This window comes from Coregonus lavaretus (genome assembly GCF_964263955.1).
Source record: "Coregonus lavaretus genome assembly, chromosome: 38".
NCBI lineage: Eukaryota > Metazoa > Chordata > Actinopteri > Salmoniformes > Salmonidae > Coregonus > Coregonus lavaretus.
Window position 1 is genome coordinate 16,559,616 of NC_140025.1, and position 27,003 is coordinate 16,586,618.

The 27,003-nt window shown below is 45.3% G+C and overlaps 1 protein-coding gene across 1 annotated transcript; it reads right to left on the minus strand.

Moving 5' to 3' along the window:
* LOC311112435 (A disintegrin and metalloproteinase with thrombospondin motifs 5-like) lies at window positions 1–26,672 on the minus strand (the record flags this gene model as incomplete). Its single annotated transcript, XM_084155565.1, has 8 exons — window positions 1–1,084; window positions 2,702–2,877; window positions 6,441–6,616; window positions 6,872–7,055; window positions 15,034–15,317; window positions 15,976–16,143; window positions 16,783–16,915; window positions 25,599–26,672. The coding sequence occupies 8 exons, from the start codon at window positions 26,670–26,672 to the stop codon at window positions 409–411; spliced, it is 2,871 nt and encodes a 956-aa protein (XP_084011691.1). The 3' UTR covers window positions 1–408.
* Between the last annotated feature and the right edge of the window lie 331 nt (window positions 26,673–27,003).

The window sequence follows — 27,003 nt, forward strand, 5'->3', positions numbered from 1 at the left end:
CGTGGGAGGAGCAAGAAGAGAAAGGGGACCCCAAAAGGAAGTGGAGAAAAAGTGCCACGCAACAGACTAGTCCTGAGGCCCATTGTCCGGAGGTGTGCAGTCACACAACACAAAGAGACAAAGCGGACAATCACGAAAAACCCACAGTAGCAACAACATACAGAAAAGCAAACAAAACGTGTAATTAACAGAGGAATACAAACGAAACCTTCAGATAGAGGAGGGATTTGACAAGTGGGTGGTTGGTGATTGGGCGACTGCACTATTCGGAAGTGTCCACATGTGCCCGTCGTTTGTCTGTAGCTGTGCCAAGCAGTGCCTGGCATAGTAGGGTTGGGTGTGAGGAAGAGGAGGGGTTGACTGTCAATAGCCAGTGTCTCTGTCTATGTATACCCGTTTCTGGTCCTTTCAACACTTTTTCACTAGGCATTGTTTGAAGGCGGAGGGGCGGTCGGCCAGAGGGCACCCCTTGGCCAGCTTGGCCTGCGGGTCCTTGCACTGCACCGTGCGGCTCTGCCAGCCCGTGTCACAAGTCCTGGAGCAAATCATCCAGGGGCCCGTCACCCACTGGGGCCCAGGGGCCACCGTCGACACCCCCGGGGCTGTGGAGCGAGCCAGGGCCGGGGACAAAAACGGGGCCAATGTGGTTCTACTGCTGGATCTAGTAGAGGTGGTTGTTGTAGTAGTAGTAGTGGTGGATGTGGTTGTGGAGGTGTGCGGGGGAGGTGGGGGTGGTGGTGCCAAAACCCGACGGGGCATGAAGAAGCTGTAGCGGATATCCAGGGGCCTCTTGGCATCCGTGGCCAGAATCTGAACCGTAAGGGCCTCTCTGAGGGCCCCTGGGCCCATGCTGTGTAGCCACTCGTCCTGCTGGCTCCAGCCACTGTAGTTGAGCACCGAGCCGTTGAGGGGGATGACTGTCTCTGAGGTAGAGATCATGAACTTGCCATTGAGGAGGTAGTCGCCACCAGGACGACGCAGGGCCAGGTAGGCTGTGTACCTGGGCTGGTCCTTGGGCTTGTGCTGGCGGACCTTGATGTGGGTGGAGCCCTCTGGGATCTTCACGACGTCTGTGTAGCCCTTACTGCATGGGGGAGGGAGAGAGGGTTACAGGAGAGTGAGGAGTGTGTGTGTGGCAAGATCCCATATGTCCCCAGTATGTTGTACACTACATGACCAAAAGTATGTGGACACCTGCTCATCGAATATCTCATTCCAAAATCATGGGCATTAATATGGAGTTGGTCCCCCCTTTGCTGCTATAACAGCCTCCAATCTTTTATGAGGGCTTTCCACTAGATGTTGGAACATTGCTGCGGGGACTTGCTTCCATTAAGCCACAAGAGCATTAGTGAGGTCGGCCACTGATGTTGGGCGATTAGGCCTGGCTCGCAGTCAGTGTTCCAATTCATCCCAAAGGTGTTAGATAGGGTTGAGGTCAGGGCTCTGTGCAGGCCAGTCAATTCCTCCACCAAACTTTACAGTTGGCACTATGCATTGGGGCAGGTAGCGTTCTCCTGGTATCCGCCAAACCCAGATTCGTCCGTCGGACTGCCAGATGGTGAAGCGTGATCGCTCCAGAGAACGCGTTTCCACTGCTCCAGTCCAATGATGGCGAGCTTTACACCACTCCAGCCAACGCTTGGCATTGCACATGGTGATCTTAGGCTTGTGTGGGGCTGCTCGGCAATGGAAACCCATTTCATGAAGCTCCAGACGAACAGTTCTTGTGCTGACGATGCTTCCAGAGACAGTTTGGAACTCGGTAGTGAGTGTTGCAACCGAGGACAGACAATTTTTTGCGCACTACGCGCTTCAGCACTCGGCGGTCCCGTTCTAGGAGCTTGTGTGGCCTACCACTTCGCGGCTGAGCCGTTGTTGCTCCTAGACGTTTCCACTTCACAATAACAGCACTTACAGTTGACCGGGGAACTGACTTGTTGTAACGGTGCCACGTTGAAAGTCACTGAGCTCTTCAGTAAGGCCATTCTACTGTCAATGTTTGTCTATGGAGATTGCATGGATGTGTGCTCGATTTTATACACCTGTCAACAACAGGTGTGGCTGAAATAGCCGATTCCACTAATTTGAAGGGGTGTCCACATACTTTTGTATATATAATGTACGTCAATCTTCACCAATGGAAGGTGTGATTTACCATTACAAGCTCATGACGTATAGAGAGATGAGGGAAAAGGGAGGATGTGACAGAGTGAGTGTGAGAAATTGATAGCTTAAACAAGAATGTGCCAATGTATTGAATGAGAGATGGTGAGGGAGCGGAAGACAATCTATAGACCATTCCTACAAATGTACTCAAGATGTAGATGTGTTAAAATACAGTATACTCGCACCCTTTCACTTTACAATGGAGTGCAACGGAGCAGAATGTTTAGTTTTTTCTTTTCAAAATTTGTTGAATGGCTATTTTTACCTATATGCACCTGCAACTTACTACAGGTGAGATAAATTACACAATAAACAAGAATCATTGCCTCCAACCAAATATTTAGATTTTTTTATAATGAAGTCAAGGCCATTTTTTTTTTTTTTTACTTTGAAGTGGAAAATCTAAATTTCAGTTTAGATTTTTATTTTCTTGGTGCTGTGTATCGGACAAATACACATGTAAACACCAAATGTTTTTTTCAATTTCAGTGTGTGTGTGTGTGTTTATGTGTGTGTATGTGTGTTCCCTTACCTCTTCTTGGTGAAGTTGCCTATCACCCTGATGCAGCCAGTGCTGTCCCCTCCACAGATGCCACACTTGTCAAACTGCAGCTTGGAGCCAATGATGCCGTCACAGCCGGTACGCACACACTTGCCCTTCACACACACTGAGCTGCTGTACGGCCGACATTCTGTCCCATCCACCACCTGGAGAAGGAGACATAAGGAGATATTATCATCATTGCTGTTATTGTTGTACTCTTCATCATCATCATCATCATCATCATCATAGAGGCTCGCCTCGTAGGAGACTGTAGCTGATTACTGCCGAGGTGTTGTGGTCTCTCAGGAGCTTACAGCTGCTGAATCATCACCCAGGTGAGTGCTACTCATTCGGTGGTAGATGTTCCAGCCTACCTACAAAGGAGGAGTAGCTGTGAACTTCAAAGACAGAGGTGCCTGATGAAGAGCTGACTGTCTGACTGTTGTTTTTCCCTCCCTGGCTGTATTATGAACCATCGACGCGACCTGCACTCAACTCCACTTTACTGAGCTGCATCATCATCTATCTGTGGAAGACCATCTCCCATTAACTGCCAGCTGAAATATATATTTTAAAGCGACTTTGAGATTCTGTATGAACAGTGGAATATAAAATAAATCCATCATCATCATCATCATCATCATCAGTATTCTCACAGTCATCATGGGTATATTATCATGTACAGCGCCTTCAGAACCCCTTGACTTTTTCAATTTTTTTGTTCTGTTACAGCCTGATCACACACAATACCCCATAATGTCAAAGTAGAAATTTATCAAAATTAAAAGCTGAAATGTCTTGAGTCAATAAGTATTCAACCCTTCTGTTATGTCAAGCCTAAATAGGTTCAGGAGTAAAAATGTGCTTAAATCACATAATAAGATGCATTGACTCATTCTGTGTTCAATAATAGTGGTGAACATGATTTTTGAATGACTACCCCATCTCTGTACCCCACACACACAATGATCTGTTAAGGTCCCTCAATCGAGTAATGAATTTCAAGCACAGATTAAACCACAAAGAACAGAGAGGTTTCTCAATGCTTCGCAAAGAAGGGCACCGATTGGTAGATGTGTAAAAATAAAATAAAGCAGGTGCTGAATAGCCTTTTGAGCATGGTGAAGTTATTAATTACACTTTGGATGGTGTATCAATACACCCAGTCACTACAAAGATACAGGTGCCCTTCCCAACTCAGTTGCCGGAGAGGAAGGATTTCACCATGCCTGTACACCAAGCCTGTACTGAATAAAAAATATTCCAAAACATGCATCATGTTTGCAACAAGGCACTTAAGTAATACAGCAAAAAATGTTGCGTAGAAATACCCTTTTGTCCTGAATACAAAGCGTTATGTATGGGGCAAATCCAACACAACACATCACTTAGTACCACTCTTCATATTTTCAAGCATGGAGGTGGCTGCATCATGTTATGGGTATGCTTGTCATCGGCAAGGACTAGGGAGATTTTAGGATAAAAAGAAACGGAATACAGCTAAGCAGAGGCAAAATCCTAGAGGGAAACCTGGTTCAGTCTTCTTTCCAACAGACACTGGGAGACGAATTCACTATTCAGTAGGACAATAACCTAAAACACAAGGCCAAATCTACACTGGAGTTGCTTACCAAGACGACATTGAATGTTCCTGTGTGGCCTAGTTACAGTTTTGACAGAACTTGAAGAATATGAAAAATTGGCAAATATTGTACAATTCAGGTGTGCAAAGCTCTAAGAGACTTACCCCAAAAGACTCACAGCTGTAATCGCTGCCAAAGGTGTTTCTAACATGTATTGTCTCAGGGGGGTGAATAGTTATCTAATCAAGATATTATAGTATTTATTTAATATATATATTTTTTTATACAGGTTCAAATTTTTCTTCCACTTTGACATTAGAGTATTTTTTGTAGCTCGTTGACCAAAAATGACAATTAAATCCATTTTAATCCCACTAGTGTAACACAACAAAATGTGGAAAAAGTCAAGGGGCGTGAATACTTTCTGAAGTGCCTTCAGAAAGTATTCAGACCCCTTGACTTTTTCCACATCTTGTTAGGTTACAGCCTTATTCTAAAATAGTTTTTTCCTCTCATCAATCTACACACAATACCCCATAATGACAAAGCAAAAACAGGTTTTTAGAATAAAAATTTTTTTTTTTTGAAATATGACATTTACATAAGTATTCAGACCCTTTACTCAGTACTTAATTGAAGCGCCTTTGGCAGCGATTACAGCCTCGGGTCTTCTTGGGTATGACGCTACAAGCTTGGTACACCTGTATTTGTGGAGTTTCTCCCATTCTTCTCTGCAGATCCTCTCAAGCTCTGTCATGTTGGATGGGGAGCGTCGCTGCACAGCTATTTTCAGGTCTCTCCAGAGATGTTTGATCAGGTTTAAGTCCGGGCTCTGGCTGGGCCACTCAAGGACATTCAGAGACTTGTCCCGAAGCCACTCCTGCGTTGTCTTGGCTGTGTGCTTAGGGTCGTTGTCCAGTTGGAAGGTGAACCTTCGCCCCAGTCTGAGGTCCTGAGTGCTCTGGAGCAGGTTTTCATCAAGGATCTCTCTGTACTTTGCTCCATTCATCTTTGCCTCGATCCTGACTAGTCTCCCAGTCCCTGCTGCTGAAAAACATCCCCACAGCAGGATTCTGCCACCACCATGCTTCACCGTAGGGATGGTGCCAGGTTTCCTCCAGACGCTTGGCAATCTTGGTTTCAGACTAGAGAACCTTGTTTCTCATGGTCTGAGAGTCTTTAGGTGCCTTTTGGCAAACTCCAAGCGGGCTGTCATGTGCCTTTTACTGAGGAGTGACTTCATTCTGGCCACTCTACCATAAAGGCCTGATTGGTGGAGTGCTGCAGAGATGGTTGTCCTTCTGGAAGGTTCTCCACAGAGGAACTCTAGAGCTCTGTCAGAGTGACCATCGAGTTCTTGGTCACCTCCCTGACCAAGGCTCCTCTCCCCCGATTGCTCAGTTTGGCCGGGTGGCCAGCTCTAGGAAGAGTCTCGGTGGTTCCAAACTTCTTCCATTTAAGAATGATGGAGGCCGCTGTGTTCTTGGGGACATTCAATGCTGCAGACATTTTTTGGTACCCTTCCCCAGATCTGTGCCTCGACACAATCCTGTCTCTGCGTTCTACGGACAATTCCTTCGACCTCATGGGTTGGTTTTTGCTCTGACATGCACTGTCAACTGTGGGACCTTATATAGACAGTTGTGTGCCTTTCCAAATCATGTCCAATCAATTCAATTTACCACAGGTGGACTCCAATCAAATTGTAGAAACATCTCAAGGATGATCAATGGAAACAGGATGCACCTGAGCTCAATTTCGAGTCTCATAGCAAAGGGTCTGAACACTTATGTAAATAAGGTTATTCTGTTTTAAATATTTTATAAATTTACAAAGATTGCTAAAAACCTGTTATCCCTTTGTCATTATGGGGTATTGTGTGTAGATTGCTGAGGATTGTTTTTCATTTAATCCATTTTAGAATAAGGTTATAACGTAACAAAATGTCGAAAAAGTCAATGGGTCTGAATACTTTCTGAAGGCACCGTATCATCACCATCATCTTTATCATCATCATACTAGCAGAACGGACACTACAATTCTTGATAACAAAGGTAGTGGACTAATGGTAGTGGAAGACAGCACTCCAAAGTACCCTCACTCACACTCTTTTACTCCCCAGTGCCCTTCTCTTATTCACTCACCCTCTGCGAGAACACTACATAGTAGCCTGTGCCCTTGGCCCGGCAGGTCAGCTTGCACACATCTTTGGGTAGCACTCCTGCGAACTTGGGTACCCACTCCACAAAGGTCTTCACCCCCTTAGGGTCTGTCTGGGGGCCATTCCGCACCTCACACTGCTCCTGGCGGAAACTCTTACCTAGAGGAGGACAGTTCCACCACAGGTTAGAGTGGGAACATTAGCATTTCGGACTGTGTGTGTGTGTGTGTTTGAGAGAGACAGAGAGAGACAGAGAGAGAGACAGAGAGAGAGAGTCTAAATATTTACCATTAATTGATCTATTGTAAGCCTGTGTATTTGCCTGAGCAAATGTATACTTGTGTGTGCTTATGCGTGTCTATCCCACTATGTGATCACACACGTCAGCCAGTCAATCTGCAGTACTACACTCACTGTGCGAGGGGCATGGGGTGACACTGCAGGACCTGTAGATGGCTCTCTTGCCGGTGCAGTAGCGCCCATTGTTTCGGGGCGGCGGGTTGTTACACAGACGCTGGGCGAACTGCACCCCTCCACCGCACGTCCTCGAACATGCCCCCCACGGACCCCACGAACTCCAACTTCCGTGGTTAGATGCCTTGGAGAGCAGGATGAAGAGAGGAGAGCGGGAAGATGAAAGAGAAAGATGAGATAGGAGAGAGGGAGGCAATAGGAAAGAGATTGAGAGAGAGAGCGATAGAGCGAGAGAGCAAGAGAGAGAGAGAGAGAGAGTGAGAGGAGAGTGAGAAGAGATAGGAGAGTGAGATCAGAGGAGGAGAGGGAGAGGGAGGAGAGAGATAAGAGAGTACTCTTAAAGTTGCACAGTGAGCATGTTAAAAGTTGGATTGGCCGGCAGCCAAGCCACGTGTAAAATGTGTGTATGTGTCTGTGTGTGTGATGCATGTGTTTGTGTGTGTGTGATCCATTTGTGTGTCTGCATGCACGTGATTGTCTGTGTAAGTGGAATACATTGAGAGGGGTGTGGGGCGGCATGATGATAGAAATTAAAGTAATGTTCAAAGGCGACCCAGTACATCAAGGCAAAGTCAGAGTCTGTAGCAATGTGCTATGTTAGCTCACATGCTAGCCTACAACATCTTAAGGGTATAGGGTGAAGTTGTCCCTAGACGCTGATCTTGGGTCAGTTTAGCATTTTCCCAACTAATGGTTAAGGTTAAGATTGGGGAAGGGAAAGTTGATCTGAACTATCTTGATTCTTTACGTATTGTCTCTATTCGTCTTTGTTTTGTCTTTGAAAGGCTGGTCTTTGAAAGGCTGGCTCATATCAACACCATTATCCCAGAAACCCTACACACTCTCCAATTTGCATACCGCCCCAACAGATCCACAGATGATGCAATCTCTACTGCACTCCACACTGCCCTTTCCCACCTGGACAAGAGGAACACCTACGTGAGAATGCTATTCATTCACTACAGCTCAGCGTTCAACACTATAGTGCCCTCAAAGCTCATCACTAAGCTAAGGACCCTGGGACTAAACACCTCCCTCTGCAACTGGATCCTGGACTTCCTGACGGGCCACCCCCAGGTGGTAAGGGTAGGTAACAACACATCTGCCCCGCTGATCCTCAACACAAGGGGCTCCTCAGGGGTGCGTGCTTAGTCCCCTCCTGTACTCCCTGTTTGCCGATGACACAACATTGGTAGGCCTGATCACAGACAACGATGAGACAGCCTATAGGGAGGAGGTCAGAGACCTGGCCGTGTGGTGCCAGGATAACAACCTCTCCCTCAACGTGACCAAGTTCCTTGATGTCCACATCACCAACAAACTATCATGGTCCAAACACACCAAGACAGTTGTGAAGAGGGCACGACAAAGCCTATTCCCCCTCAGGAGACTGAAAAGATTTGGCATGGGTCCTCAGATCCTCAAAAAGTTCTACAGCTGATCCATCGAGAGCATCCTGACTGGTTGCATCACTGCCTGGTATGGCAACTGCTCGGCCTCCGACCGCAAGGCACTACAGAGGGTAGTGCTTACGGCCCAGTACCTCACTGGGGCCAAGCTTCCTGCCATCCAGGACCTCTATACCAGGCGGTGTCAGAGGAAGGCCCCAAAAATTGACAAAGACTCCAGCCACCCTAGTCATAGACTGTTCTCTCTGCTAGCGCACGGCAAGCGGTACCGGAGCGCCAAGTCTAGGTCCAAAAGGCTTCTTAACAGCTTCTACCCCCAAGCCATAAGACTCCTGAACAGCTAATCATGGCTACCCAGACTATTTGTATTGTCCCCCTCACCCCACCCCCTCTTTTACGCTGCTGCTACTCTGTTTATTATCTATGCATAGTCACTTTAACTCTACCCTCATGTACATATTACCTCAATTACCTCGACTAACCGGTGCCCCCGCACATTGACTCTGTACCGGTACCCCCTGTATATAGCCTCCCTACTGTTATTCTATTTTACTGCAGCTCTTTAATTATTTGTCATTTTTATTTTTTACTTATCTCTTTTTTACTTTTTTCTTAAAACTGCATTGTTGGTTAAGGGCTTGTAAGTAAGCATTTCACTGTAAGGTTATATACCGAATACCTGTTGTATTCGACGCATGTGGTTGTTCTGTGTTTACCATGGCAACGGATGGTGTAAACATTCCAATGTCACGCCATCCAGGCACAAATCAGATTCCATTTATTTTTGGACTGCTACCAACACTATCTGCTACTAGCTGCGAACACCTGCGAAATATTCAACCTACTATTTAGCCTACTCTATTTCTATTTGACTGTACTCTATTTTTTGTACATTATATATTCCTTCATCTTATTTGTTTTATTTGTTACTTTGACTTTTCTTGCTTTTTAGTATATATATTGTTTGTATAGTACTTTGTATTGTTTTTGGTCTTGATGATGAAGGGGAGGTCACGGAGGCCGACAGTCTCTAAAGTGAGTGTCAAGTTTCTGTATTTTACTTTATGTATTTTATGTACTTTGTTTATTTTACTGTTTATAAACTGTTAGTAAAAACTAATCCATGATATTATTAGACTAATGGTAACAAGTTCCCCATCATGGAAAGGTATAATGTTGTTAGTAGACCTGGGTTCAAATAGGCCTAGTATTTGAAATCGTATAAAAAATTATAATACTTTGAGCATTTGCTTAAGAATGTCTGATGTGCCGGATGGGCAGGGTTCACACTTTTGGGAGTATTCCATTGTTTTCAATGCACCAGGCAAGCTCAATCAAGCACAGATTCAATTAAACTCAGGTCTAGTTGTTACATAGAATAAGAATGATTCATTCTACGGGTTCTATTCATACTAATTCTGAATTCTATCCTACTACAACTATCAACCCATAGAATTAGAATGATTCATTCTATGGGTTCTTTTCATTCAAATTCTATCCCACTACAACTAACGACCTATATAATTACAATAATTCATTGAAATTCTATATTCTATCACACTACACCTGATGATTCATTATTTTGGTTTATTCTGTGGGTTCTATTTATTCCTATTCTATGGGTTGTTAGTTGAAGTGGGTTCAGACCTGGGTTCAAATACTTTATCTGTGCTCGATTGGCACTCCAAGCAGTATAGAGCAATGCTCAATGTATTTGAAAGATGTCAAATAGTCTTTGAACCCAGGTCTGAGTAGGTCATCACGACCAGCGACTGACTGTTGGGCTGAAATAGGCTGTAAAATGAACATGTACTCTCTTACTGACTTACGGAGTATCATTCTTACCGACTGTCCTTCATATCAAAGCCATGGAGGAGGATAATCAAAAGGGCTGAGTCTAACCAGAAGAAGGAGGAGGAGTTGATGAGGATGGAGGAGGAGTTTAACAGGAGGGAGGAGGTGCTGGAAAGAGGGAGGTGCAGGTGGAGAATAGGGAGGAGCAGGTAATGGTGGAAAGGAGGGAGGTGGAGGAGGAGAGGAAGGAGGTGACCGAGGAAAGGAAGGAGGTGACTGAGGAAAGGAAGGAGGTGGCAGTCGAGAGAAAGAAGGTGGAGGTGGCAAGGAGGGAGGTGGAGAAGAGGGAGAAGACTGCGGGGAGAGAAGAGAAGATTCTGAGAAGAGAGAGGGGGCAGATCGTTCTGAAAAGCGAGTGGCTGATGGAAGAGTGGATGGCTGTCAGGGGGGAGAAGGAGAATGTTCAGACCTGGGCAGAGGAGGTGAAGGTGAAGGCGGAGGAGGTGGTGGTGAAGGGAGAGGAGGTGGAGAGGGTGAGAGCGCAGCTGGCGAAAGAGAAAGAGTTGACAGAGGGAAAGATAAGGAAGTTGGAGAAGGAGAGGCTGAGGAAGGAGACAGAGGAGGTGGAGAGAAACGGAGTGTGGATGGAGAGAGAGAGGATGCTTTGGCAAATCAAGCCAAACTCCTGGACATAAAGAATGGAGCGATAGAGAAGAGAGAGAAGGACATCGCAGACAAGGAGTGGATGAGGGAGGAGTTGGAGAAGAGGAAGGAGGAGAAAGAGGCGTTGGTGAAGGAGACAGAGGCTGGTGAGTAGAATGGTCGAGAATGAAAGAGAGATTAAATCATACAGTGACAGTTGCTACGTAGCAATAAGGTCAGGAGTAGAACATTTTATAGCCCTAACCCAACACATAATCACCTTTGACCCTAGAATTAACCTCCCTTTGTCCTGTTTTCATTTTGTTGCAGCTCTCAATGGGTCATTGTACCCCCTTCTCTTCACCCTTAGCCCCCTAGGGGGATCCCCCTGCAGCAGGTGTGAAACCTCCTGTCTTCTCCTAAACTCTCCTCACCTATCCTCCCATCCCCTCACCTCTCCCCCCTCTTCCCATCCAAAATAAACATGTATATTTTCATTGAACATTTTGTTTGTGATTACTTTGAAATAGATTGTTGGTCTAGATAGATCTACTGCATATTCTAGTTAGATGTCTAGTAAGTTGGTCTGGATCTACAATATAGACAGTGTTGGGGAAGCTACTCTGAAGATATACAGTACCAGTCAAAAGTTTGGACACACCTACTCATTCAAGGGTTTTTCTTAATTTTTTACTATTTTTTACATTGCAGAATAATAATAATAGTGAAGACACTAATGCCAAGAGTGTGCAAAGCTGTCATCAAGGCAAAGGGTGGATATTTGAAGAATCTCAAATATAAAATATATTTTGATTTGTTTAACACTTTTTTGGTTACTACATGATTCCATATGTGTTATTTCATAGTTTTGATGTCTTCACTATTTTTCTACAATGTAAAAAATAGTAAAAATAAAGAAAAACCCTTGAATGAGTAGGTGTGTCCAAACTTTTGACTGGCAGTGTAGTTTACCAAGCTACCAATTACTGCACACTGGAAGAAGTTAAGCTACACTAAATCTACCCTTAAGAAAAATATAGTTTACTTAACTAAAGTTACTAAATCTGAAATGTCATAGACTACAAATTGCAAGAACAGATCACTCTGGAGTCAGAAGTTAACAGAATGTGTAATTCAGCCTATTAAACACAAAAACGATGTTTCAAGTGAGAATTAGACAGGTCTGCTGTTGAAAAATAACAAATGTTTTATAATATTTTTGCTAAAAAAGTAGTCTGTAGTTCCAGTAGTTAGCTACACCACTACATGGCAAAATAAAGTCATTAACTACTCAAACCACTACCAAGATTTTAATTTAGTTCAACTACCACCAAGCTACTGGAAAATGTAGTTACATTACAGTTCACTACTCCCCAACACTGAATATAGACGTCTAGTTGGTCTAGAACTATATTCTAGTTAGGTGACTATAGCCTGACATATCATTAGTGTCAATAGCCACAAGTCAAAATATGAATGAACAAAGCATATACAGTAGGCCTATGTATATTCTGTTGACAGTGATTCTGGTCGGATGTCCCTTTTAATAATTTATAATTAAGCGATACTCTTACAATGTAACTCTAATAGAACAAAACAATTTTGAACATAATGTTTCAAAACAAAGACAACCAAAATGGTGGTGACCATTAAAGTATAGTGAGTTTTGTGCTGCTTGTCATAAGGGTGACTGAAAACTCAGAGACTCAGAAGTTGAAAAGACTCAACAGAAACAGCCTGCTAAGAGAACAGTCTGAGAGGAGGGAGACACAGTAATCCCACCTACAAAAGCAACATTCTTTCCCCCTTCTCTGACCTGCCAAAAATACACCCAGTCACTCCTCTAGTAATCTTGTTCCAAATCAAATTCAACTGAATTAGATTAATTGAGTCTGTGACAGTAAAGCCCAAATGAATCACAATGTGCAGTAAAAGTTACGGAAACGTTCTAATTCTTTCCAACTCTCTCCTACCCTCCCTCTACCGCTACACTGAGTGTACAAAACATTAAGAACACCTTTCTAATATTGAGTTGCACCTAGGGCTGTTGCGGTGACAATATTACTGCCACACTGGCAGTCACGAGTCATGGCGGCAGTCAAGTTCTACGTGACCGTTTAGTCACAGTAATTATGCTTCTCCAAGCTCTGATGCTGCTGATGGTCATTAGTAGCCTACCAAACTTGCTAACTGCCTGGTACTCAGCACTCTATTGTCCCTCTAATCATTCTGACATCAATGCAAATGTAATCGAAAATCGAATCAAACACTTAATGAGAGGCTATGAGCTCATGCTGCGCAACATTTCTATAGGCATCACAGAGTGATGGCCTCTATTAAAAAGAGAAGGATCCCATCATCTTTCTATAGGCTGGGCCTACTATATTAATTTCTCAACTTTCCTAATATCAAGCACATTGCTTCTCTTTACAACAGGAGTATAGCCTACCTGGCTGGCATGAAAATGAACCACGGGAAAAGCGTCCTCCATTTAGGGGATATTACGGCCACACAAAGGGAAATTCGGGGCACTATCAAGTGCTTGTCAAATTGTGAATGATGAAGTGTGTACAGCCTGCCCAAAAAACAAAGCAGAGCTCATGCCTTTCATGCAACTTTTTTCAAATCATCATTAGTCACATCATGAAGCCTTAGAATGTTTTAAAAATCTAAACATATAGCCCAACATTTGTATCACAACTAAAGTTACATAAATAACTCTAAATGAAGCATTTAGGAGTACCTGTTTCTTTGTTAGCCTCTCAATTCAGAATAGCTGCATGTGCGTACTCCCTCAAATTGTTTGGAGAAAATATCCTTTCTATTTTATTCAGTTATGTTCAATTGTATTCTTCATACTATAAAATAATATAAAATAATGCCACAAGCAAATCTTGTCTGCTAAATGAACTAGTGTAGGCCACAGCCATATGGCATAGCCAGATCAGGGCCTAACATAAGGACAACTCAGAGTATGCTATTCTGTTCTTCTGAAGTAGACTACCTTTTATTCATATCATGTTTCTTTAGACCTGTCTAAAATAAATAACAGATTTATTAGACTTTTTAAAATGTAGATATATCAGTGGCTTGTAGGCTATGCTTGGAAGCCACTGATTCAGACCTTTGGAACATCTACATTTTAAAAAGTCTAATAAATCCATGTAATATAGGCGACACCATCACAATAAATCCGTTATTTATTTTAGACAGGTCTAAAGAAACATGATATGTTTATGGTAATTAACGGTCAATTACGTGAGACCAGCAGTTATTTGCTTGACATTCATCGGCTGACAAAATGTCATGACCGCCACAGCCCTAAGCCTGGCCCCTACTACCATACCCCGTTCAAAGGCACTTAAAAATGTTGTCTTGCCCATTCACCCTCTGAATGACACATGTACACAATCCATGTCTCAATTGACTCAAGGCTTAAAATATCCTTCTTTAACATGTCTCCTCCCCTTCATCTACAATGATTGAAGTGGATTTAACAAGTGACATCAATAAGGGATCATAGCTTTCACCTGGATTCACCTGGTCAGTCTACGTCATTGAAAGAGCAGGTGTCCTTAATGTTTTGTATACTCAGTGTATATCTCCTGTGGCTCTTATTCACACTTTCACCTAACTCCATCCCTGCCTCCCATTCTCTCTCTCCCTCTCTCTATACTCCCTCCCTCATTCCTTCTCTCCTTGTGTTATAGTGTCTCTCATTGCTATTGTTGGCACTCTCACCGTACTCCACCATACACCCGCCCCCCTTTACCTCCACTCTCCCTACACACCTCCCTCTCTCACACCTTCATTCCTCTCACCAAGTAGTATAATTTGAGGGACTTGTCTATGTTGTCACCCTATTGGTCAGCAGGTAGCCTAGCCGTTAGAGTGTTGGGTGAGTAACCTAAATGTCGCTGGTTTGAATACCCGAGCCGACAAGGTGAACATCTGTCGATGTGCCCTTGAGCAAGGCACTTAACCCTAATTTGCTCTAAGGGCGCCGTACTACTATGGCTGATCCTGTAAAACAACACATTTCACTGCACCTATCCGGTGTTTGCCTCCCATTCCCTCTCTCAACACTCTCCCTCTCCTTCCCATCCCCTCCTTTCCTCCTTCCCTCTCTAGAGAATAATAAATAATAATAAAGTAGTACTCTGCTCTTCCACTCTGTCTATGCTGTCAGCCTATTGCGTTGTTGCCTCCCATTCCCTCCCTCCCCTCCCTTCCTCTCACCCTCCGCCCTGTCCTTACCGAGTAGTGTCTCTTCCGGGTCTTGTCCACGCACTTGCCCTGGAGGCAGATGCGGCCCTTGCCACACGGCGTGCCCTCCACGGCGGGCAGCTTCTTGGTCAGGCACACCATCTGGCCCTGGCGTATCACTGCGCACCACAGGCGGGCGCACACGTCCATGCCCGGGCAGACTGTGTACTCAGGCCCAAACGCCAGGCGGCACTGGCGCACAGCGTCGTAGCTCTGGCCGGGCAGCTCCTCTGAGCCGAGCATGGGCTGGCGAGGAGTGTCCAGGAGACACTCGGCTGTAGAGGGGGAGAGGGGAGGAGGAAAAAGGAGGAGGGGGGGAAGAGGATGGAATGAGGGGAGAAGGAAGGTTAGAAGAAGAGAAGGGGAGGGAGAAAGAGGTTACAAAGGAGGGGAAAGGAGAAAGGGGAAGGAGAAAGAAGGAGGCAGGGAGAGGTGTTGTGGGTGGCAGAGAAGAGGGGGAGAGGATGGAAGGAGGAGAAAGGGGTAAGTGGAAAGTGGAAAGGATAGAAAAATTAGAGGATGGACAGATCAGTGCATTGCTTTTTTGTGTACATGGTGTCCAATGCCAAAGGCTGTTTGTCTGTCTGGTTTATCAAACCTCCGATCATTCTAATCCGCCACTCGATAGGTGTGAAGGGACATTGGATTCAATTTGGCAAAGACAACAGCACATGAACTCTGTACAGTAGGTGAGCCCAACCCTCAATGTTTAACCAAGTAAGTCATTGAGGTATTCTCCTCACTTTTACAATTAAGACTTGGTTACCTCCCTAACCATTAGTTCAGGGCTAGTCAACTCTAGGCCTGGAGTGCCAAAATACTTCTGGATTTCATTCTCTCCTCTCCTCCCCGCTCTCCTCTTCTCATCCCCCTCTATCCTATCCTGCCATTCTTCCCCGCTCTCCTCCTCTCATCCCCCTCTCCATGTCTTACCGTTGCCATCGTCAAAGAAGTCAGTGATGGTAGCTGAGGTGCAGCGGCTCCAGGGTTTGGAGGCGTCGATGGAGGTCAGGATGGACGACATGAGACGCTTGTCCGCGCTGGCGCCGAAACGCTCTTCGCAGAACTTGGAGTCGTCGTGGGACAGGCCCAGCAAGTGACCTTTGGTTCACAGACAGAGAGATGGACAGGCAGGCAGACAGAAAGACAAATCATTTTGGGGGGGTGTTTGTTTACACAATGAGCATTGTATTCGTGAGAGTGTGTATCTGTATTTGTATTTATTAAGGATCCCCATTAGCTGCTGCCAAGGCAGCAGCTACTCTTCCTGGAGTCCAAACAAGATTAAGGCAACTACATCACAAAAAAATTATAAAACCGTACAACATACAACACTTTATTATACCACTACTCTATCATTACAAATCTACAATACAAAATGTATAATACCACAATACAACAATATTACAACATTACAATGTACGTGTGTTAGCGTGTGTGCGTATGCCTGTGTTTGTGTCTCTTCACAGTCCGCTTCGTTCCATAAACTGTAGTTGTATCTGTTTTCTTAAATCAGATTTTACTGCTCGCTTGAGTTACTTGATGTGGAATAGAGTTCCATTTATTCATGGCTCTATGTAGTACTGTGCGTTTTCCAGAGTCTGCTCTGGACTTGGGGACTATGAAGAGACCCCTGGTGACAGTGATAGCAATAAAGTTTGGATGTGTTTGCATGTGCTTGCGTACACTAAAAAATGGCAGGTGTGTATGTGTGCATGCAGGTGTGTGAACGGTGCCCACCTATCTCGTGTGCCACTGTGAAGGCGGCATGGAGTCCGTCGTCCTCTATGACGGCACAGCTCCTCTCTGGTGAGCAGATGGTGCCAACGTCGGCCATGCCCAGTGTGTCACACGAGTGGTGCCCACACAGGTCCTATACAGGGGGCACAAGCAAATGGGTTGGTGGAAAGGGCGAAATGAGTTAGTGAAATAAGTTAGTGTAAAGGGTGAAATAAGTTAGTGTATAGGTAGAACACACACATATACTGTAGGACTCACACACACCAAAACACAGACAATGCAAGGACAAGCTGGATAGCTTACAGATGACAAATGAGAGAAGATCAGATGTCAATAGACCTTATTTGACCCAAAATTGTTGATGCTTTGAGTTCACTCTATTTCTTCACCTCTCTCTCTCTCTCTCTCTCTCTCTCTCTCTCTCTCTCTCTCTCTCTCTCTCTCTCTCTCTCTCTCTCTCTCTCTCTCTCTCTCTCTCTCTCTCTCTCTCTCTCTCTCTCTCTCTCTCTCTCTCTCTCTCTCTCTCTCTCTCTCTCTCTCTCTCTCTCTCTCTCTCTCTTCTCTCTCTCTCTCTCTCTCTCTCTCTCTCCTCTCTCTCTCTCTTCTCTCTCTCTCTCTCTCTCTCTCTCTCTCATATAAGGTACTGTGTATTGACCAGTGTTCCAGCTCCCACACAGATCTATACAGATGATGCCCAGAGGATTGAAGCTACTCTGCTGTGTAGAGGAATCAATCAGTCACTCAAACACTGTGTCCCTATGCCATCGACTCTCTCGTTCTCAGAAACACACACACACATGCACGCAAGTGGACACACACATGCAGACACACAAGTATGCATGCACACACAGACACACACAGGCATGCAAGCGTGCACACACACAAACGCACACACTCTCACAGTATACATACAGTGTGTACATTGTTTAATGTAAAAGGACACCCGTGTCATGTATGAATGAGATAAGGGGCGTGCGCGAGGGCAAACACACACACACACTCCTCTCCTCCCACCCACCACCCCAGGCCCCCCTCCCACACACACGCTGGGGACAGGATGAATCCCTTGTTAAGTGATGTTGACAGGTCCGCTGTGCCGTGTGTGAGAGACTCTCTGGGGTGTGTATTTACTCGTTTCGGATGGAACACTTAGGAACAAACCCGTCTGTGTTCTGTTCTGGGCTCTCCAACACATGACCACAGGGGGGAACGCCTCATACACTTACTCTAGACACAAACTCTGACCGCGTCCGAAATGGCACCCTATTCCCTACATAGTGCACTACTTTTGACCAGGGTCCATAGGGCCATTAGTGCCATTAGTGCCTATTCCCTATATGGTGAACTACTTAGGGCTCTGGTCAAAAGTAATGCACTATGTAGGGAATAGGGTGCCATTTCGGACACACTTGCTTTAGACAGAAACTCTTAAAAGAGAAAGTCCCCTACTTACTGAAGGAGACATAAAAACAAAGTCAAATACAGTCCAGTCCGATTGCATTCCACTAAATGCATTGTGTTAGTTATCGTTAAGATTTTGCCCCCTGATGTGTGTGTAGATGGAGAGTTGTGTTTTGAACTCCTCGTTGTCACTATCAGATGAAATAGCCAATCGAGAGGGACATTGTAGAAAGAGTTCATCTCACTAGCCAATCGTGAGGGACATTGTAGAAAGAGTTAATCTCCCTAGCCAATTGGGAGGGATTTTGTAGAACAGGGTTTCCCAAACTCGGTCCTCGGGACCCCAAAGGGTGCACGTTTTGGGTTTTGACCTCCACTACACAGCTGATTCAAATAATCAACTAAGCATCAAGCTTTGATAATTTTTATCAGCTGTGTAGAGTTAGGGCAAAAACCAAAATGTGCACCCCTTGGGGTCCCGAGGTCCCGAGGACGCTGTTGTAGAAAGAGTTAATCTCACTAGCCATTCGGGAGGGACATTGTAGAAAGAGTTAATTTCACTAGCCAATCAGGAGGGACATTGTCTCTCTTTCTCTCTCACTTTCACTATCTTTTGTTCACTTTAACTTGTTGTCCCAAACTCTCTCTGCCTCCCACTCCCCCTTTCACTCTGTCCCTGTCTCTCTCATGTTCCCTCTGTCTCTCTCACTTTCACTCTGTCCCTGTCTCTCTCATGTTCCCTCTGTCTCTCTTTTTTCTCCTCTCCCTCCCGCTCTCCAGTGTGTTCTCAGCTTGGTATTTTCCCTTTTCTCCTAAGGGGCTTTCACAGACATATGAGAGCGTGAGCGAGAGAAAGAAAGAGGGAGGGCGAGAAAGAGAGAGCAAGATAAATAAAGTTATGGAATCAGACACCTGGGGAAAGGGATGGGAGGATGGAGGAAATGAAAAGAGAGGAGGAAAGAATGGAGGGATTGGGCAGTTCTGGAAATAATGAGCAAAATAACCTCAGCACTGGTGGTAAGGTATTTAGGTCAGTAGATGATCATATAAGAAGACTGCGTGTGTCTGTGTGAGAAAGTGAGTAAGGGTGTGTTTGTGTGTGTGTGACATGCACCTGCGCGCATGTGTGTGAGTCTCGGGTCAACCAGGGGAACACACCCTAGCTGCGTTCGAAAATCACACTGCCACTCTGAGTAAAGGAGAGTGTCAATCACAGACACACACACTGTCAGTTTGTAGCGTTAGTGTGCATGCACGCACAAACACTGCTAATACTGTATCATGGAGAGAGTCCAGAGAGACTAACCACAACAACTTGTCACTCAGAAATCAGGGTCAACAATGTAAGAGTCAATTATCCGTGAAATGAATGGCCTGCCAATCATCGGTGAGAGTGACATTAGCCTATTAAATGGCAATGGTACTAGGCTAGTCAGGCCCCGATGGTCCCGACAAAACTCCTGGCCCAGTGACCTATGACACACATTTAAGCGGTTACCTTTACAATAACATGATAGTATCCTTCATATACAACCATATCAGCCTATCAGAGAGACTGTGATTGTCATTCCAGAGGTAGGATACCGTCCCAGACCTTAACTGCTAGCTGGTCATTTAAGTTCATGGCATTGTTTTGTCTACTGAACAAATCAGATAGCAACAGACAGACCCCCTTCCAAAACATCCATATATCCATACTCTATCATTCCAACTCCAGTGCACATGCACACACTCTATCATATTTGCTGTGGAGAATTTAGTATGTACGCATGTGTATTATTCGATTTGAACAGAGCATGTCCTATGTGCTCTCCTGTCTCTTCTCCTCTTCGCTCATGTTTGTTGTGAGTGTGTATGTGTGAGAGTGTGTGTTTACAGTATGTGTGTGTGCGTGTCTGCTTACAGTGTTTCTGCATTCAGTGTGTGTGTGTGTGTGCTTTTACATTGTGTGTGTGTACTGTGTGTACATTGTGTGTCTGCTTAAAGTGTGTGTGTGTGTGTGTATGCATGTGTGCGAACATACGCGCATGTGTTTAAGGTGTCTGAGTTTCCCGATCCTCTCCTCCCATAGGTAGGCCTATAGCTCCTCTGTTTGTTATAACAAACAGCCCAGTGAGCAGCCCAGTGAGCAAGCCACTGGGCTGCGCACCACTGGGGTGACATGTCTGTCTGTTGAAACTATCAAGGACATCTGCAGGGTACTGTGCTTTAACATAGAGACAACAATAATTGAACTTCTCATTATTCACATAAAGAATAAGAGGGCGGATCTGATCCTAGATCAGTAGTGCTACTTTGGGACGTTTCGCGAATATGTGCCCTTAATCTTCAACAAATACGTAACCTTCAACAAAAAGGAGATGTAGCCTAGCATTTCTATGCTTTCTTGGCTCTCTGCATACACACTCTCTCGTTCTCAGAGTTCTCCCTCTGTCCATCTCTCTCTACCTATCTCTTTCTCAGAGTCCACACACACTCTCGCTCCCTCTCTCTTTTTCGGTGTCCTCTCTACCTCTCTCCTCTCTATATCACTCTAGCCCCCTCTATCTTTCTTTCTCTCCCTCTCTCTCTGGCAATAAGGAAACCTTAAACATGTATGTCCTAGTGCCTGAGGGAACAATCAAAGTAAGAGTCTACAATAAACATGATCATCTCTAGGATGTAATATTTATGTTGAATATTTCCATGCTGCATATTCATGTAATTAGTTATGTTTTCTTGGCTATTTCAAGTTGATTCTTTCTGGGCTCTTTCTATCTCTCTCTATGTCAGGGTTCCGTAACTGGCGGCCCGCGGGCCAATTTTATTTGGCCCTGTCACGGACGTTGAAGGACGGGTCAGACCAAGGCGCAGCGTGAAATGCATACATGTTTATTTTATAAAATAAACACACGAACAAAAACAACAAAACAACGTAACATGAAGTCCTCAGGCTAAACACAATACAAGCCTATACACGGAACAAGAGCCCACAAACACAGTAGGCAACTGAGCTACCTAAGTATGATCCCCAATCAGAGACAACGAGCGACAGCTGTCTCTGATTGGGAATCACACCCGGCCAAACATAGAAAACCAATACCTAGATTCTACACATAGAAAACATAACATAGATACTAAACATGCACGCCCTGACCAAACTAACTAGAGTTCTATAGGTCAAGGCGTGACAGGCCCCCCAAGTTTTCTGAATAAAAAACTAACGTTTTTTTTGTATTACTTTTGTTATTGTTGGACATGAACTGTAAAAACACCAGCAAATCAACTCCAAGTGATTTTAATTTAGGAAATATTATTCTCACGCATAATAGAGAGATATAAAGTTGAAGTCGGAAGTTTACATACACCTTAGCCAAATACCTTTAAACTCCGTTTTTCACAATTCCTGACATTTAATCCTAGTAAAAATTCCCTGTTTTAGGTCAGTTAGGATCACCACTTTATTTTAAGAATGTGAAATGTCAGAATAATAGTAGAGAGAATGATTTATTTCAGCTTTAATTTATTTAATCACATTCCCAGTGGGTCAGAAGTTTACATACACTCAATTAGTACTTGGTAGCATTGCCTTTAAATTGTTTAACTTGGGTCAAACGTTTTGGGTAGCCTTCCACAAGCTTCCCACAATAAGTTGGGTGAATTTTGGCCCATTCCTCCTGACAGAGCTGGTGTAACTGAGTCAGGTTTGTAGGCCTCCTTGCTCGCACACACTTTTTCAGTTCTGCCCACAAACTTTCTATAGGATTGAAGTCAGGGCTTTGTGATGGCCACTCCAATACCTTGACTTTGTTGTCCTTAAGCCATTTTGCCACAACTGGAAGTATGCTTGGGGTCATTGTCCATTTGGAAGACCCATTTGCGACCAAGCTTTAACTTCCTGACTGATGTCTTGACATGTTGCTTCAATATATCCACATAATTTTCCTTCCTCATGATGCCATCTATTTTGTGAAGTTCACCAGTCCCTCCTGCAGCAAAGCACCTCCACAGCATGATGCTGCCACCCCCGTGCTTCACGGTTGGGATGGTATTCATCGGCTTGCAAGCAACCCCCTTTTTCCTCCAAACATAACGATGGTCATTATGGCACAACGGTTCTATTTTTGTTTCATCAGACCAGAGGACATTTCTCCAAAAAGTATGATCTTTGTCCCCATGTGCAGTTGCAAACCGTACTCTGGCTTTTTTATGGCGGTTTTGGAACAGTGGCTTCTTTCTTGCTGAGCGGCCTTTCAGGTTATGTCTATATAGGACTCGTTTTACTGTGGATATAGATACTTTGTACCTGTTTCCTCCAGCATCTTCACAAGGTCCTTTGCTGTTGTTCTGGGATTGATTTGCACTTTTCGCACCAAAGTACGTTCATCTCTAGGAGACAGAACGCGTCTCCTTCCTGAGCAGTATGACGGCTGCGTGGTCCCATGGTGTTTATACTTGCATACTATTGTTTGTACAGATGAAGGTGGTACCTTCAGGCGTTTGGAAATTGCTCCCAAGGATGAACCAGACTTGTGGAGGTCTTGGCTGATTTCTTTTGATTTTCCCATAATGTCAAGCAAAGAGGCACTGAGTTTGAAGGTAGGCCTTGAAATACATCCACAGGTACACCTCCAGTTGACTCAAATTATGTCAATTAGCCTATCAGAAGCTTCTAAAGCCATGACATCATTTTCTTCAGTTTTCCAAGCTGTTTAAAAGCACAGTCAATTTAGTGTATTTAAACGTCTGACCCACTGGAATTGTGATATAGTGAATTATAAGTGAAATAATCTGTCTGTAAACAATTGTTGGAAGAATTACTTGTGTCATGCACAAAGTAGATGTCCTAACCGACTTGCCAAAACTATAGTATGTTAACAAGAAATTTGTGGAGTGGTTGAAAAACAAGTTTTAATGACTCCAACCTAAGTGTATGTAAACTTCCGACTTCAACTGTATGTGATCATATACAAATGTAAGCAAGGTTTGAAATGATTATGTTTAAGTCAAATGCTGTATCTGTTTGGGCTTCTTGCGGTCAATTTGCAGTTTACAAATTATTTACAATTATGTCCCAGCCCCCTGACCATCCGCTCAAGAAAAAAATTGGCCTGCTGCTAAATCTAGTCGATGATCCCTGCTCTATGTTCTGTCAGTAGAGAGCTCTTCTCCTCACAGTGAGGCTTTGTGTACTGTCCTGGACCCTGGCAAGAGCAGTCATGCGTCCGGTCACACTGTGACGTAACACCTAATAATCACACACAGGCACGCACATACACACACACGCGCATGCACGCACCCACGCACACACAAATGCACACACATATAAATGCATACACACACAGAGTCCCCTCAATGTGTCTCTTGTTCTGTCCTGGTGCGGCATGCAAAGAGCCCGGTGACAATGGCACACGGGTCAGCTCACTCAGGACACGGGGGGTGTTGGGACTGGAGTAATTGGACCCATGCATGAATAACCCCATGTTCCAATAAACTCCCCCCCTCTACATCGCTAAAGAATGGATGGGTCTCGTCTCTGACTGTGAGAATGCAGTCTGAAGATGGATTTGACTTCCATTGAATGAGCGTGACTCACCCAAGCTACGACACTGACTTCTTTGATAACAAGCTACAGCAATGAAAGACAACTGAATGGAAGGGTTGTGTTTTAAAGATACAGTAATCTAACACTACAGCCAATCATGGAATCAGAGTTCAAATCCTATTGGCTGAGGGGGTTCACTGACCTTTGACCTTTTGATAAGTCATGACCCACTCCAAACACCTTGCAGGTGTTATTATGTTGTTATGCTATGGAGTTGTTACTGTTGTTATGACCTGACACTTGCCCCTGGGTAGTGCCAGCGCCAGGTATCTCCGTGCCCGTTGTGCCAACCACTGTGCCAACCACGCCACCCTAACCCCCGCAGGTGACACAGAGGGGATGCACTGCCAAGTGGGTGGGAGGTCCATGACCATGCAGGTGGTGGTGGTAATAGTTGGCACACCGTGCTCTGCCAACCTGCCAAGCCCAGGTATGCTCACGTGGCGCTGGCAACAGGATCCACCCGGGCACCGGTGCCAACATAAGTTACCTCGGTATTCCCTGGTTTTGGCACCCGTCTCTAGCACAAGACCTTGCATTATTTCATTACACGCACCACAAGCCTGAGGCAAGAAAGACACCTGACACCTCAACCACAGCCGACTGACCAAGAAACCACACCAGAGGGGTGAAAAATGAGATATATGTGTTGAGATATATGTGTGTGTGTGCTCAAGATTGACTTCGAAATTGGAGGTATGTCCATGTCCTGAGGACTTCCGAAATGCCTTCACAACTGGCCACTAGGGGCAACAGTGAGCGCTATTACCATCATAATCCCATGATTTGGATCCATAGGTCATATATTCAATCTCTGTGGTCATATGTTCAATCTCTGTGGTAGACACTAATTTTAACCCTTAACTTAACCATTTGGAATGAAGGCCTAATGTTTTAACCCTATCCAAAACCTTAACCCTTAACTTCGAAATGTAATGTTTGTAGAAATGGAAAGATGCGGAGCAGGAGGAGTCAACCCAGGGTGCCAAAAACAATTTGAAATTTGACATTTGGAGCAACTTCGAAATTTGATGTTTGGAGAAACTTGGATATAGGTCAGAATCTGAAGTTAAATTGTTAAAACCATGTGATCTTGTATAAACGAGTGTGGTCTTGGTCAATGTAGGCTATTGGTTTTCAGAGGGGTAGATGTGGTTGCTTTTTTGACAGCCCCAGCTCTGCTCAGAGAAAAAATGTAGGGGGGAAAAAATGGAAGGAAAAAATGAAGGAAGAAATACATAGGGCTGAAGTCTGGCTGCGGTTTCTGGTTGAGAGAAACATTCTGAACTCTAACCAGCAGCTGATTTAAACTACATCCCTTCAACCCTGGAAGAATGTGCGTGCGCAGCTGGTGCGAGAGATCACAAGGGCTCGAGACATTGGTTGTCAGGGGACTGGGAGAGTCTGAGACAGAGGAGGCTGCCCAGAAAAACACAAGCGGAGGAAACGCTCTTTTATAAGACACGCGCGAGAGCCCACAGAGAGGAGGGAGGGTGTGCAAGACAGAGAGAGAGACATAGAGAGAGAGAGGCACACGCCCTCAATTTGGTAACACTAAACCGAAGCAGATTTCTGCTTGATAACAACAATGTAATAAACATATTTTGGTTCCAAATGACTTTCCTGAATAACAGGTACGAGTACAGAAACGCATGCAGTACCATAATAACAACAAACACTGGCGTCATGCTTGGCGTAACACCTGAGTGTAAAATGCGCTCTAGTCCGGTGAGTGGGAAGGGATGGACCTGGCGCGCAGTGGTATGTGTGTGTTGGCCAGGTGATGGGGGGGAGTGCGAGTCGGACTCTATGGGTTTCTTTATTTATTTACCTGCCTGGTGAAAAGGATGGCGGCGTCGTGGTGGTGCTGGTTGTCGTCGTCCAGTGGGTTCTGCTGGTTCTGCCACTTGCAGAAGCTCTTGAGTGTGGCGGCTGCGTTCTTGGACACCTCCAGCCCCTTCTCCTTCTCCGTGACGATGGCCACCTTCACAACGGACAGACGGATGGGGTTCTCGATGCTGGCATGGCTGTACAACTTGGAAGCGATGGAGGCCAGCGTGAGCAGGTAGTGGTGCAGGTCCTTGCCATACTTCTTGGACATGGACTCGTCTGCAACCAGCAGGAGCTCCACGTGCCTGGCGCGCGAAACCGACCTCTTGCGCCGACTTCCCAGTGAGGGTGGAGAGGCACGTTTGGAGAACTGCGTCCACCATCTTCTGCGCTCCTTGCCCCCGTCCAGGGTGACATCGTGCCGGTCGCGTTTCCCTTTCCCTCGGCCCTTACGCTGGTGTTTCCTCGATGCATCCATGCGCCCGCGCCCTCCCTTGGTCCCACAGCTCTCGCTCACAGGCATGGCTTCGAAGCTGAAGCTCTCCCGCGTGAAGTAGTGGAGGGCGCTCTCCGCAGCCTTGTCCTGCAGCGAACGCTCGTCGTTATCGTGTCCCTTGGTTCGGATGAGGGGTGTGATTGTGTAGCGCGCGTGTTTCAACGCGAAAAAGCCCTCTAGACCCGCACCACAGAGGCTGAAAACCGCCAGGGACTCGGGGTTGGAGTCCACGGTTCCCCGGTAAACACACTCCCGGTTCAAAGGCGCGGCGCCTTCTCCCGCCCCCATCAGGGTCATCACATATTTCGGACTGAAGTGATGTGACAAAATGGACTCATCCCTCTCCATATCTAACTGAAACCTTCTCCCATCCATGTAAAGCAGGTAACCAACCTTCCCACCCCCATGGTAAATCCGATCGACGTTCTGCACAACACCCTCTTTTGCAGGTGGAGCGAAAGCCCTGAAAGTAGTGAGACCCGCGGCGAGCACGGCATCGCAGCCCGTATGCAACTCCACGATGCACAGCAAAATAAACACCAACATGCCTCCAGCAAAAGCACAAAAGACACCGGTCATCTTTACCCCAAAACAAGCAGTGCACGGTGAAACATATATATTCCAACTAAAACAGTCATGGAAACGAAGAACAAACAATTTTCAGAACAGGTCCCGTTTGAATGCGCATGGTCTCGATATCCAGCATTTCCATGAAAAGTGTAAAAACGCAGAAAAATTAAGGCATCGGAGGGAATGGAAGAAAAGACACAGCGGAGATGGAAGAAAGGAGCAGCGGAGAAACCGGCTTGAGGACTGAGCTGAACTTGGAGAACAAAACACAAAGTTTCCTCTTAATAGAGGAGAGAAAAAAAGTCCTGCCCCTTTGCACTCACTCTCCACACCACCCCCA